The sequence below is a fragment of the Geotrypetes seraphini genome, chromosome 7, assembly GCF_902459505.1.
Source record: "Geotrypetes seraphini chromosome 7, aGeoSer1.1, whole genome shotgun sequence".
NCBI classification, from domain to species: Eukaryota; Metazoa; Chordata; class Amphibia; order Gymnophiona; family Dermophiidae; genus Geotrypetes; species Geotrypetes seraphini.
Genome location: NC_047090.1, coordinates 83,413,184 through 83,428,257, shown reverse-complemented (window position 1 = coordinate 83,428,257; position 15,074 = coordinate 83,413,184). Strand labels below are relative to the sequence as shown.

The window sequence follows — 15,074 nt, the reverse complement described above, 5'->3', positions numbered from 1 at the left end:
GTCCTTGTCACATTGGACATTATAAATAGTTTTTTATCCTGCTCTATTTGGTCGAATCCTTTCAGTATTTTGAAAGTCTCGATCATATCCCCTCGCAGTCTCCTCTTCTCAAGGGAGAACAATCCCAGTCTCTTTAAGTCGTTCCTCATATTCCAAGTTCTCCATGCCCTTTATTAGCTTAGTTGCTCGTCTCTGCACCCTCTCGAGTACTTTTAAATCCTTCTTTAGGTACGGAGACCAATGTTGGATGCAGTATTCCAAGTGTGGTCTGACCATCGCTCTATAAAGCGGTAGTATTACTTTCTCTTATCTACTCATGATTCCCTTCTTTATCATGCCTAGCATTCTATTCGCTTTTTTCGCTGCCACCTCATATTGCACCAACGGCTTCAGGGTCCTATCGATTAATACGCCCAGGTCCCTATCCTGTTCGGTTTTTCCCAGAGTTGCACCTGACATAACTGTACTTGTGTTCCTTATTTTTTCTTCCTAAGTGCATGACTTTGCATTTATCCACTTTAAACTTCATCTGCCATTTATCTGCCCAATTTTCCAATCAGCTCAAGTCGCTCTGGAGTTCCTCGCTGTCCTTCTGCGATTTGATTGCCCTGCAAGATGAATTTTTGCATTTCCACTAACTGCTTGTTTTTCAGGATGTACTCATCTTTCCATGACTTTGCCCAGCTTTTTATTTGGTTTTCTGAAACTTACAAAGCAACAACTAAACATAATAGAACACCAAGGGGAAATTGCAACTGTATGCTTAAAATGTATTTCTAGTGCAATAGGTGTGTCATTCTAGACCAGGGGTGTCAAAGTCCCTCCTGGAGGGCCACAATCCAGTCGGGTTTTCAGGATTTCCCCAATGAATATGTATGAGATCTATTTGCTTGCACTGCTTTCATTGTATGCTAATAGAGCTCATGCATATTCATTGGGGAAATCATGGGTGGAGAAGGCCGCTGAAAGGACATGGGGAAAACAGGGGGGGGAGAAGGCCGCTGAAAGGACATGGGGAAGACAGAGGGGGGAGAAGGATGCTGAAAGGACATGGGGAAGGCAGAGGGGGGAGAAGGATGCTGCCTGACAGGACATGGGGAAGATGGTGGGGGAGAAGGACACTGAAAGGAAATGGGGAAGAGGGAATGGGGAGAAGACGCTGGCAGGGAAGAAGACAGAGGTGCCAGATTATGGGGGGAGCGGAGGGAAAAAGATGGGTGCCAGACCAATTTGGGAGGGGGGAGAAAGGGAGAGGCACAGTAACAGAGCAAATGGAAGACACAGAGAAGAGAGGCAGTGGATGGAAGGAATTGAATGAGAACATGAAGAAAGCAGAAACCAGGCAACAAAGGTAGGAAAAAAATTATTATTTTTTTTTTTTTTGCTTAAGGATAAAGTAGTATATTAGTTGTGTTGATAAAAATTTATAAACATTAGAGGCTCTGGTAGAAACCCGTTTACAAAGTATGTATTCTTCCCAATTAATATTTCCAAATTAATAAAGTCTTTTTGCTTATTTTTAAATGGGTTTCTACCAGAGCCTTTAATTCAGTAGCATAATTAAATGAAATAACTATTTCTGTAGTTTATAGGGACGGGTGGGGATGTAGGGGATTCCTCGCGGGGACGTAGGGGATTCCTCGCGGGGACGGAGGGGATTCCTCGCGGGGACGGGTGGGGACGGAGGGATTCCTCGCGGGGACGGGTGGGAGTCCTCACGGGGACGGGTGGGATTTCTGTCCCCGCGCAACTCTCTACTTCATAGCTCCTTGATGGCCCAGACAAGCCTAGTTCTCTCTTCTATTAGTGTCAAAGATCCCATTCTACTACAAATCTTTACATCTCTACTAATCCAAAGCTAATCTTCTTTTCTTCATCCAAATTCTACAGTCTCTACATCTCACAGCCTGGTACTTCTCAACATGCATGTAGAGCAGTGGTCTCAAACTCAAACCCTTTACAGGGCCACATTTTGGATCTGTAGGTACTTGGAGGGCCTCAGAAAGAGTTAATGTCTTATTAGAGAAATGACAATTTTGCATGAGGTAAAACTTTATAGTTTATAAATCTTTCCTTTTGGCTGTCTTAATATTGTAATTTATAGCTAAAGAGACATATGATCAAGACACTGTTTTATTTTACTTTTGTGATGATAAACATACCGAGGGCCTCAAAATAGTACCTGGTGGGCCGCATATGGCCCCTGGGCCACGGGTTTGAGATCACTGATGTAGAGGATTTCAATCTCTCTGCCCATGTTGAGACTGTCATAACTGCTTTCTGGAAACCTTCCACTCAATGCTATCGCTTTAAGTGGACATGCTTCACCACATGGTGTATTCACCACCAGTTGGATCTTGATACTTAATCATTTTCTTCGGTGTTAGACTGTCTGTTCCACCTCTCCAACTCTGGACTTCATTTTTGTCAGAGTCCATCTCAGTGCTGTTAGCACCTTCTATATTCCTTTCAACAATACATCCCTTGTTATGTATCCATTACTTTCCAGATTTATGAATGAACTCAAAGCCTCCAATCAAACCTCCTCCAGCTGTTTGGGTTCTCAATGTTGTCCTTTTCACGTTGATGAAACCTCCATTTGTACCTCTTGCAAATACACTTTTTAAGCACCTTACGAGGAACATAATATTATTAATCTGTATCACTTCAGCTCAACAAGTCTTTGAACTCCAAGCACTGGTCTATGACCCACCTTCTACAGTTTTTCAGCATGTCAGAGTGGTTCCCCGAACTCATCCTAAGTTTCTTCCAACAGTAGTCAAGGAAATTCACCTCAATCAATCCATTGTGCTACCTGTTTTCTTTCCAAAACCACATTCCTACCCTGTGAAACTGCACTCCACAAATTGGACTGCAAATGTGCCTTGTCTAACTATTTAGAAAAAACTGAGCCACACAAGATTTCTCCTCAACTTTCATCTTCTTTGACCCTAACAGACTGAGGGCTCCTGTAACCAAACAAACTATTTCCACATTGTTAGCGGAATACATCTCATTCTGCTATGCTCAGGCTGGGCTGCCACTAGAGGGTCGTGTTATAGCGTACAAAAATCTAGAGTAATGGCAGCCTCAGTGACCTTTCTGTGATCCACTCCCATTCAGAATATTTGTAAAGCAACTGCTTGATCCTTTATTCATACCTTACATCTCACTACTGTCTGGAGACTCATTCCAGATGGGATCATCAGCTCAGCCAAGCAGTTCTACTAAATTTATATTCTACTTAGAGGCCAACTCTCCCTACATCCCTATTACAATAGAGTGAGAATATGCTGCCTGCTTGTCCTAGGATAAAGCAGTTACTTACCTGTAACAGGTATTATCCAGGTACTGCAGGCAAATATTCTCACATTCCTCTTACCTCCCCTGGTTAGCTTCTTAACTTGTTTACAGAACTGAGGTACTGTGAGCTGATGTCAGGTGGGAAGGCACTCGCGAATGCATAGTGTGGACAGTCTTGAAGCTTCATTAAAGTTTAAAAGTGGCAGTACACTTTAGTACTGACGTACCAGACTCCATTGATGACATCACCCATCTGTAAGAATATCTGCCTGCTGTCCCGGGATATCACCTATTACAGCTAAGTAACTATGCTTTACTTGGAATCACAGTACAAAACAAATACCCCCACCTCCCCAACTACCTTTACAACCCCTGTGGTATAGTCAAGGCAGGAGTAATGCCTCGGTCATGACAGCTATTTGGTGAGTAGAGCTGGAATAGGCAGGAGTAACGGGGGATTGTTCTGCACCAACTACACTGTTAGACCACCAAGGATTGTAAGATAGATCAAGGGGGTTTCATAAGGATGAGGATGAGGCACTTGGAAAGGAAGTAGTACTGAGAAGAGAGGCAACTCCTCTTCTTGGGGGAGAGGAAGAGACAAAGTACAAATTTTGTCTTCCACCAAAAACACATGGTCATTTTCAGTTGAAACTGAAAATATGGCTGGAAATTAAAATAACCTTTTGGCCAAAACTGAAACTGGGCAGAAAAAGGAGTTTGTGCCAATTTCACTGCTGTAACTGAAACCGAAATTCAATTGGTCTCTACTTCATTCTTTTCCATGTGTCCTGTATTCATATATATATTTTTCATGGTATATCTCAGAAACATATTTAGCAATACATATTCATTCATAATAGTAAAATATAGTAGAAACCAGTGACATCTAAAGAGTTTGAATGATATTGTCTGTTCACTTGTTTAGATTCTTAATTCAATATTTGTCCATAGCGGGAATATGTGCAGGCAAGTTGGTTGGTAAGGTTGGATGCTGCTGCCCAAAATGGCTAGAGTCCCCCTAGGTGAAATAGCCAAGGCTAGCTACACTCCATATGATAGACAAAGCTGTTTTGGTGACAGCAGTTGGAAAAGGCTTACAATTATGAAGCTATACTTGGAGATTCAAGTAAGAATGCAACACGAGAAATGAGAAGGTAGCCCTGTGAGAAAAGGTAAATGAAAATACATATGATAAATTTTAGATAAGGTGGTGAGAAATCTACCGTATTTTTCACTCAATAAGACGCACTTTTTTCCCCCCCAAAAAAAGTGGGTGGAAATATGGGTGCGTCTTATGAAGTGAATATACCACCCCCCCCACACACACACACACCCCCTCGGGCAGTACCTTTAAATTGTGGATGTCGGTGGACGGCTGCCTGCTGCTTTTCGGGGCCCACAGCACACAAGCGTGCTAATGCCTGTGCCCGCGACACTTCCTAATTGTGACGGTCGCTGGTGCTTCACTGGACAGCTGCCTGCTGTGTACCGACATGTCGGGGCCAGCGGCGTGCCACTTCTAAATGGCTGCCTCAGTTCTCGCTAGCTCCTCACGAGAGCTGATGCAGCCATTCAGAAGTGGTGTGTGCCCATGCAGCAGCCACTGGCCCCAACATGCTGGTAATCAGCAGGCAGCCTTCTAGTGAAGCACCAGCAACTGGCACAATTAGGAAGTGTCACGGGCCCAGGCATTAGCGCGCTTGTGCTCCACGGGTCCCGACAAGCAGCAGGCAGCTGTCCACCGACCTCAACAATTTAAAGGTACTGCCTGGGGTCTGGAACGGAATTTAAAGGTGCTGGTTGTATATAAAAGTGATGATTGATTGGTGGGGGGGGCTGGGACGGAATTTAAAGGTGCTGGGGGGTATGTAGAAGTGATGATTGATTGACTTGGGGGGGCTGGGATGGAATTTAAAGGTGCTGGGATGGAATTTAAAGGTGCTGGGATAGAATTTAAAGGTGCTGGGGGGTATGTAGAAGTGATGATTGATTGACTTGGGGGGGCTGGGATGGAATTTAAAGGTGCTGGGATAGAATTTAAAGGTGCTGGGGGGTATGTAGAAGCAATGATTGATTGACTTGGGGGGGGCTGGGATGGAATTTAAAGGTGCTGGGGTGCTGGGATAGAATTTAAAGGTGCTGGGGGTATGTAAGAGTGATGATTGATTGGGGGGGGCTGGGACGGAATTTAAAGGTGTCGGGTATATATTAGTATACAATTTGGTTCGGAATGGTTTTTTCTTCTTTTCCTTCTCTAAATCTTGGGTGTGTCTTATGGTGGGGTGTGTCTTATGGATCGAAAAATACGGTATTTAGCAAATGTTGACACACCATATCCTTCTGTGCTTTGTGACCAGTGTTGACTACATTTTTTGTGCTTTCTATAGGAAAAGCAGCTAAGGAAGCTGAAGCTAATTTGAGACGGCAGCGGCGGCTTGTTCGGTCCCAGGTGTTGAAGTATATGGTCCCAGGAGCTCGTGTTATTCGGGGCATTGACTGGAAATGGAGAGACCAGGATGGCAGCTCTCAAGGAGAAGGCACTGTTACTGGAGAGTTGCATAATGGTGAGTGTGATGGTCTTGATGTTTGAGGTTCATTGTATTTAGGATTGAAGCTATTGAAAACTACTAACAATTTATAGAATAGCAGAGTTTTGTTTTGTTGCTTTCTTACTGTTGGCTCTTTAAAATGTATAATGAGTGCATGTATAAGTGCATTTTTTATAATTGCTGCAGCTTTGAGACTCTTATTCTCAGGATTTCAGCCAGACACTTTCCAATTCCTAGGAAAAATATTGAACTAAAGGAGCAGCTTGTCCTTCTGAGCTAATTAGAGACTACTGCCTGTTTAGGCTGGATTTTCTTTTCTTTCTAATTCATTATTATTCTGTCACTTTTTATATGTCACATGTAACATTTTAAGACAATCAGCCCTTAATCTACAGTACCCTGGAAAAAAATGTTTTAAAAATGTCTAGACTTCAAATAACAGCCTTAGAAATATTTGTCCATTTGCTGATACATGCCATACGTGGCCAGTCAGCTTTCTAAATGTATTTGCATAAGTGCTTTTTGAGATTATAAATTATAAAACAAAGTAGGGAAAAGATGCTTCCAATCAGGATAATTAGAGGAGCAAACACTTATCGGCAAATCACAAATAATCTCATGTACGTTCACTAGACTTAACGCGACCAGTGTTTCAACACCCATAAGGTGTCTTCATCAGGAGTCGTGGTTCTAATGCAAAGCTATTTAATGTGTCCACGTTCCAATACAGGCACTTTTTCTCAAATTCAAGCGTGGGTTAAAGCAGTAAAAAGCCACAGCGTTTTGAACAACAATTCTTATACAATCCCCTTTTATTCCAGGACCAGTAGGTTGTGCATCCCTTTCCACCAGGAACTGTAGGAAGCCTCAAATGATTGAAGTCTTTACCTCTCCCTCTGATAGTATACCCTGGAGCATGCCCCTTAGACACCAGTCTTGTCTTCCTACAAGCCAGCCTGTAGGAGCTTATCTTTTCTGCTTGTGTTTCTTTTGGTATTTTTTCAGTATTCTCTTTCATAGTTTTGCTCTCGTGCTGTGGAGGTTCCCTAAGGGGACATTCTTGCGGTGGGAGATTGCAGACTGTTGAACATCTGCTTCTGGTGGGTATGCTATTCTGCAGTAAGCCCCCTGGACAGCCTGCAAGTCAGATCGGGGCCCCGGGATCGGTAGCTAGCTCACCCCAGGTTCTTCCACTAATGGGTGTAGCACAGGTTGAGCGGTTCTGTGGAGGCGCAACCAGGATTGGAGCTGGACTGTGTGCCTCTGTCAGGTGTTTGTGTGACCTATCCAAGGGTGGTGGAGGTCGCTAGCAGTGGTGGTAGGGCCAGTGGGGCTGTCAGAAGACTTAAATCCTGCTTTCTAGCTTCCTGGGGCTTTGGATCTAAGAACATAAGAAGTTGCCTCCACTGGGTCAGACCAGAGGTCCATCGTGCCCAGCAGTCCGCTCCCGCGGCGGCCCATCAGGTCTATGACCTGTGAAGTGGTTCCTGACCATTCTTATAACCTACCTCTGGTTCTATCTGTACCCCTCAATCCCTTTATCTTTTAGAAACCTATCCAAACCTTCCTTGAACTCCTGTACTGTGCTCTGGCCTATCACTATATGCTGTTTCCAGCATTGCCTGCAGCTTCTCTCAACAGCACATGGAACAATGAGTACCAGACTGACAGCCTGTTTTGCAATTTTGGAGGGGGATCTTAAAAATGGGCTTTTGGATGATTTCCCTGCATGTGGCTGATGTCAAAGCAGTGACAGCCTTGTCCTTTGTTGATCAGGCATGCCACTCCAAACTACACTGTGGTGATGTGTGATTTGAATTTTCTCATCTCTGGGGTGGATTATATAGCTAATGCATTATATTACATAGTGAAAGTTTTCACTAAGCTGAGCACATATTTGGTGTTCACCTGGAGGATGCTGTGGATCAGGCAGTGGTCTGGGGACTCCTCTCTTAAGGCCACCTTGAGCAAGTTGCCTTTTAAGGGATAGCTTCTCTTTGGCCAGGGTCTGGATGACCTTATAGCTAGTGTACCAGATTGCAAACCCAAGGCTTTGCCTGGAAGCAGGTCCCGTCCTTCCAGGAGTTCGAACATTCTAGTTTTTGTCTGTTCCAGCGTCCTCCCCAATATTTCAGTCCTTCCTCCTCAGGACAGAGGTGGTACTCGTCTTCCAGACAATGCTTTAGGAGTTCTGGATGCCAGCAGTCGTTGACCAGACGTCCAGCAGCTCCCCCTAAAAAACAGTTCTGATGCCAGGCCTCTGGCCTCTCTCCGGCACATCGAGGGCCGGTTGTCGGCTTTTCTGGTGGAGTGGGAGACCCCATCACATCTGACAGCTGGGTCATGGAGGTACTCTGCCATTTGCTTAAACTAGAGTATCTTTGAGTATTTTCTGGATTCCCCTGCGGACCGCACCGAGAAGGTACTTCGGGTGCAGGCCACAGTCCACAAACTTGTAGATCTTTCAGCAATCAAATTCGTGCCAGAGTGCAACTTTGGCTCTGGGAGATACTCAATATACTTCATTTTTTCTACCTTTTGTTGATCCCAGGCTCTGGTTGTCTTCTGATAACTCGCTTGCCAGGGTCTCCTTTCCATTTGTAATTTTCTTCTTTATCCGTGCTAACCATCCATCTTCCATTTCTGTCCTCCCCTTCCATTTCCCTTCCCTCCCCCGGAGGTCTGGCATCTTTCCTTTTTTTTCATCTCCATCCCTATCCCCATAGCTGCAGTGATGGACCCCACCATCCCCAGATCCACCATCTCTTATTTTCTCAACTACCCTTTCATCCAGCATATCTCCCTCCTTCCCCACCACCCCAGGGTTCACCATCTCACCCATTCTCTTCCCAACTACCCTCCTATCCAGTATCTCTATTCCCCCTCCACAACATCCCTTGTGTCCAACTTCTCTGCCTTTCTGTTCGTTCCCTCCCTCCATCCCATTGTCTACCATCTCTCTCCCTCTTCTCTGTTTTATTTCTACCCCACCCCCCTCCCCTCAGTCCGGCATATGCACTTCTTCTCCTCCTTCTTCTATCCCTCCAGGTACTTCTACACCAGGGCCCACCCCACATCCCAAAGGCCTGCATGCTTTCCCCCTTCTTCCTGGACTCATCTTCAGATTGGGCCAGCTGTTCCTACCCTCCCTCCTTCCCAGCTTCCTGGTCTCCTCTTCAAAGCAGCCTGCTGAGGATCGCCAGCCGGCTATAGTGAACCTCGCAGGCCACCGTCAAGCTCAGTAGCACGTTCCTGCTGCTGCGGTCCCACCCCTCCTCTGACGTACAGGATCATGTCAGAGGGAACATGCTACCGAGGTTGATGGCAGCCTGCGAGGTTCGCTACAACCGGCCGGTGATCCTCAGCAGACTGCTTTGAAGAGGAAGAGGAGACCATGCGAAGGCAGCCACTCATGAAGAGAAGCAGCAGCGGTTCGTGCCAGCGGGCCAGATTAAAGTTAAAAAAAAAAAGTAAATGTCTCGCAACTTTTAATACACCGCGAGCTAGAGTTTGACATGTCTGCACTAGAGGAACTGAGAGGCAGTCTGAAGAAGCAAGCAGTCCAGTTTCCAGACTTGCCTTCATATGGCTGCTGTGTCAACCTAGGCAGCATCTAGCACAAGCATTGCACAGTAAGTACAGGGCTGATAGTCCGCAATGCAAAATTGGGGGGTGGTGGTATACAAAAGTTGTTTTAGTTTTTAGGGGTTCTGGGGAAAGAGCCATGGTTATCCACCCCTAAAATCACTGGGGGGGGGGGTTTATCCCCATTGTAGCTCCCATGGGCCATTTTTAGCACCAAAATTGCTGCTACAGTTGCCATCTTGGATTTTCCATTTTTTAAAATTAAAGCCTCTGTCTGTCTCAAAACACCTTGATTTTGCTCAAAATCAGGTTAGATGGATTCCTCAGGCCAGGATACTCTGGATTCATGCCAGATTTGTGGTGGATGGATAGATGGCCACGGACTGTTTCTGTTTCACATGCAGTGCAGGGGGATGGGGTCAGAGCCATGGGCTTAGCCTCCCCTTGTTCCTCTGGTGATTTGGGTGCCCAGTTGGTCCCAGGTCAGAACTGGGAAATGCCAACTGTGCGGTAGAGAATGGCATGGTGACAAACTTCATCACTGTTCCTGTCCCTTAGGATAACCACAGGAAACAATCCTGTGTCATTCTTTAGTGTCTATCTCAACTTCAGTCCTTCTACACCAGCACAAGCCTTGAGGTTGTGCCCATTCATACTGATTCTTCCCTCTCTTAAAGAATGACATGGGGATGGTTTCCCTTGGTTATCTGTGGGGACGGGAACGGTGATGAATTTTGTGTCTCTCATTCTCTATGGTGCGGCCCTAGCAAAGAAAAGCCACACCATTACAGGGAAAACCCAGGAAGACACACAGAAATGTCTGCAGAGGGTCTTCAGGGAGTCCTGGATAGGGTTTTGTTCCAGAATTTATCAACATGATGTACAAAGCATACTTGAATTGCAGCAGTCGCATTAACTCATCTGAGGTCTTGGCAGCTGTAGCGCCATAGTTTTCTCCCGCTCAGAGTATCTGTGCCCTGCAGCAAAACCATGTTCCAATGATGGGGGTCCAGTCTGAGGAAGACTGGGAAGAAGATAATTCCCTATCTATGCCATTTCTCTCCCAGTCCATTTCCTCATTAGCTAGCAATTCGGTCTCACACATGGATACCAGAGGCTGATCAGATGGCAGCCCTGGATCTGAGAGAGGACCCAACAGTGTGCTGGCTTTTTAAGCCCTCAACGCTATTAGAGGTAATCACTGAGAGTCTCTCAGTATTAAGATAGAGCAACCTCAGTCTTCTGTGGCTCAATGCTCGCTTATAAGCAGCACTGAAGCTCAGACTAGATGCTTTTCCTCAATCCCGGACATCACTAGGATGCTAACAGACCATTGAGATGCTCCTGAGGGTCTTCTCTGGGTAGCAAAGGTCATGATAAAGCTGTATCCCATGGATGCCAGATTCCAACAGCTTTTCATTTTGCCTAAGGTGAATTCACTGATGGCACAATTTACCAAGCATACTTCCATCCCTAGTGAAGGGGGAGTCATGTTAAAAAATCTGTAAGATCGCAGGCTGGATTTTGTCCAAAGGAGACAATTTGAAGCTGCAGTGCTGGTATTAAAGGCAGCAGCAGTGGCGTCCTATGCCGCACAAGCGTGCCACTCGAAGTTATGTTGGACCCCGGCAGGAGAGAACGATGCAGACACTCAATTCATGAGGGAGGGAGTGGATTATGCGGATTATATTTTTATATTGATCGAGATTGATTCAGATATTACCAATTTTATAGCCTTTAAAATAAATCATATTTCTAAACTTCAGACTTGGGCTATGTCTAAATGCAGCTAAAACTAAACTCTTGTGGCTAGACCTAAAATTGGATTGTCTTCCTCCCACTGTATTTCTGGAATCTGGGGTTCCTCTGTAGATCGAGTTTTCCTCTAAGATACTGGGAGTCCTCATAGATTCCTCTCTTACTTTCAAGGATCAAATAAATTCTCGTTAAGAAATGCTTTTTTAGTCTATGAATGCTGAGGAAGATTAGAACTCTTTTTCATTAATGACATTTTTCTGTTTTAGTCCAATCTATCATATTATCCATGTAGATTATTGTAATGCTATCTATTTTGCCATTACAAAGATCTGCCTCCAAAGATTACAATTGATTCAGAATACTGCTGCAAAGTTGATTTTTGGAAAAGTAAATTTGACAATGTGACTCCTCTTCATCTTATCGTAACTTTACGTTGCTATTTATCCCCAACAGGTCCTGTTGGACATTACCTACTAAAATGTACATATTACATTTTCGCTCAGCAAATTGTATTTCTATACTATTGCCTCCTGAGGTCTCTGATCTCTGTATTTCCTCTGAATATCTACTTATTGTATTTCGCTGAATGTCCAGCACTCTTGATTGTAAACCGCCTAGAAGTTGCAAGATTGTGGCGGTATAGAAGAAAAAAGTTATTATTATTATTTGCTTTTAAGCCTTCACTGACTTCCGGTTTTTCTCAAGATTCAATTTAAATGTGCATGCATTACTTTTAGAATCCTATATGATATTTTCATTCCTCTTGTTGCTCTGGTATGGAATGTTTATAGATTCTCCTATGCAAGAGGCATCCAACAATTTAAACTCTTCCTTCCTTTAAGAAAAGTAATTAATTGATTGGTTTTCAAATTCTGTCAATTATGGAATGAACTTCCTCTAATTTTGAGGGGTCTTAGTCCTTTTCAATCTTTCTGCAAATCTTTAAAAGCTTTTCTATTTGCTAAACATTTTGAAAATTTGTCCCATTGAAATTCTTGATTGTTTACCTTTTTAGTATTTTTTTAATTATTGTTAACCATGTTGAGCTTCCTTTGGTTGATTACCTGGTATATAAAGCTAAGTTTTAGTTTAGATACATTGTATGATCTCTTCAGAATAGTCAGCAAGGTCTCTACTTATGCTATCTCCGCCTGTAGAATGTTGTGGATTAGACAGTGGGCTGGAGATTCTGCCTCTAAAGTGACTCTAAGCAAATTGCCTATAAAGGCTCAGTTGCTCTTTCCTAAAGGGCTGGGCGATCTAATGACTAGTGTGCAGGATTGCAAACCTACGTCTAGACCAAAGGCTCCTAGGGAGTCTGGTTGAGGTAATTTTTGTGGCTCTAGGCGTTTTCGTCAGTCCTCAGCAGATTCTTTGGCCCAGAGATCCTTCCAGAGCCTGAGGCAGAGATTGTATGTTGGTCAAGCCTGGAGCAGAACCCATTTGTTTTGGTTGCTGTGGGAGATTCTTGATGAAGCCGTGGAGGCGAAACAGGGATGACCTTGTAGGATCCCAAGAACACAATAGCAAGTGGGAGCAAGTGGGAGCTCCCCAGTGTCTTCATTCTAAAGTTGAAGCATGTTCACTATGAAGCTAAGTTCATTTAACCTATTTAAATTATTTAATTCACTCATTAAGTATAAAAGAATAAGAAAATCACCAAAAAAAAGCTTTATATATAAAACATAAAAAAATGCATTACGCAGGGATGAATGAGGAAATGACATAAACATAAACCGAAGAGTGCTACTACTCGTAGGTCATATCTGATATCCCGTTGCGCTAGGCATATGATACCAAAGATAACTCCCACTTGCTATTGTGTTCTTGTTTTCATATATTTATCATAAATATTAAAGAGTGACGAGGATGGCTTGTAGGATACCTACAATGGATTTGAACTGAAGAGGATGAAAGAAATGCCACAAGTGCAAGGACAGGGTTAAGAACCACTGATCTAGACTAATTGCAGCTGGTGCCAAGGGGGTTAGAACTGAGTGGTGCATGGCTTTATTTTCTTGATTCTAAAGCCTTGGGAGCCACCATGCTATGCATCCCTTTGTATTCACATTGGAGACTACAGTGGTACCTCGGTTTACGAGTGCACCGGTTTGCGAGTGTTTTGCAAGACGAGTAAAACATTTGCAAAATCGGTGCCTCGGAAACCGAGCATGGCTCGATTTACGAGCACCCCCTCCCCCCCCCCCCCCCCCCCGCTATCCGGCACCCCCCCTGCGATCTGGCACCCCCCCTGCTTCGAACCGGCATTTCCCCCCCCGCCACGATCCGACCCCCCCAACACGATTGGGCACCCCCCTGCCACGATCCGACCCCCCCGACACGATTGGGCACCCCCCGCCACGATCCGACCCTCCCCCCCGACACAATTGGGCACCCCCTGCCGCTTCTTACCCTCATCTGGGCACTCTTGAAAATCGGCCTTCTCCTCTGCTGGGCCTTGAGCATCTGAGCATGCTCAAGGCCTGCGAGTTCACGTTCTGAACATGCTCAGATGCTCAAGGCCCAGCAGAGGAGGAGGCCGATTTTCAAGAGTGCCCAGATGAGGGTAAGAAGTGGCAGGGGGGGGCCCAATTGTGTCGGGGGGATGTCAGATTGTGTCGGGGTGCCCAATCGTGTCGGGGGGGGGGGCGGATCGTGGCGAGGGGGTGCTGGTTCGAGGCAGGAGGGGTGCCGGATCGCAGGGGGGGGTGCCTGATCGCGGGGGGGGGGCCTTCGAGGGGAGCAATGCCAGTTCTCGGGGGGGGGGGGGGGGAACGCATCAAAGCGAGTTTCCATTATTTCCTATGGGGAAACTCGCTTTGATAAACGAGCATTTTGGATTACGAGCATGCTCCTGGAACGGATTATGCTCGTAATCCAAGGTACCACTGTATTTGGAAATGTCATCTCAACATTGGGGCCCAGTCCAGGACACCTTTTGTCATCTTTAATGCTTGGACTAACTGATCAGCCAAGTAGATTGAATGGATGGTAGAAGCATGGGTGAAGTGAGAGATATTTTGTTATTGTTGGATTGTAAATACTTGTGTTGTGTGTCGGGGAGGGGGGGGCGGGTCAAAGCTAGAGTGAAGGCTGAAGTGTATGAATGAGGACCGGATATGGAACAGTTGAATAGTAAGTTCGAGGGAAGTTGTAGCCTAGGACAGTGGTCTCCAACTCACGGTCCCTGGTCCTCCTTTGTGGCCCTCAAACAGTTGGCTGAAATGCTCTTCAAATCCTGTGAATGCTTTAATTTCAATCTCACCTGCTTGATATAGTAACTGCAAACAGTCTCTTAAGTGTGTTACTCAGGTGTCTCGTTTTTGAAATTTGCTACCTTTAACAAAAAAAATAGTGAGTTGGTAGCTCTGTACATTAGGGGGTAGCTCTGTACATTAGAGAAGACATCAGAGTTACTAAAATTACAGACATCAAGTATACGGGAGAATCCCTCTGGGTAAACCTTGCCAGGTGCAATAACAAATGCCTGTATCTTGGTATTGTCTACAGACCACCAAGACAAAAGGAGGATGCAAACGACGAACTAATAGAAGACATTGAGACCATCACACTGCGTGGAGATACAGTGCTTATAGGAGACTTCAATATGCTCGATGTGGACTGGAACAAACCTTCCACTACAACCAGCGGAAACAAGAGGATACTAGCCTCCATGCGAGCAGCATGCTTCAAGCAGTTGGTATTATAACCCACTAGGGATCAGGCAATCCTGGACCTGTTACTCACCAACGGAGACAGTGTCACAGAGAACATAAGAATTGCCACTGCTGAGTCAGACCAGTGGTTCCTCATGCCCAGCAGTCCGCTCACGCGGCGGCCCTCTGGTCTAAGACCAGCACCCTAACTGAGACTAGC

General features: G+C 45.1%; 1 protein-coding gene across 10 annotated transcripts in view; it reads left to right on the top strand.

Annotated features, from left to right (window-relative positions):
* HECTD1 (HECT domain E3 ubiquitin protein ligase 1) overlaps positions 1-15,074 on the top strand; it is a 365,311-nt gene that overhangs the window by 189,778 nt on the left and 160,459 nt on the right. For all 10 annotated transcript variants that reach the window (XM_033952151.1, XM_033952152.1, XM_033952156.1 and 7 more), the window contains exon 24: positions 5,694-5,870. In XM_033952151.1, coding sequence (XP_033808042.1) covers positions 5,694-5,870 — 177 coding nt within the window. The remainder of the gene's footprint in view (positions 1-5,693; positions 5,871-15,074) is intronic.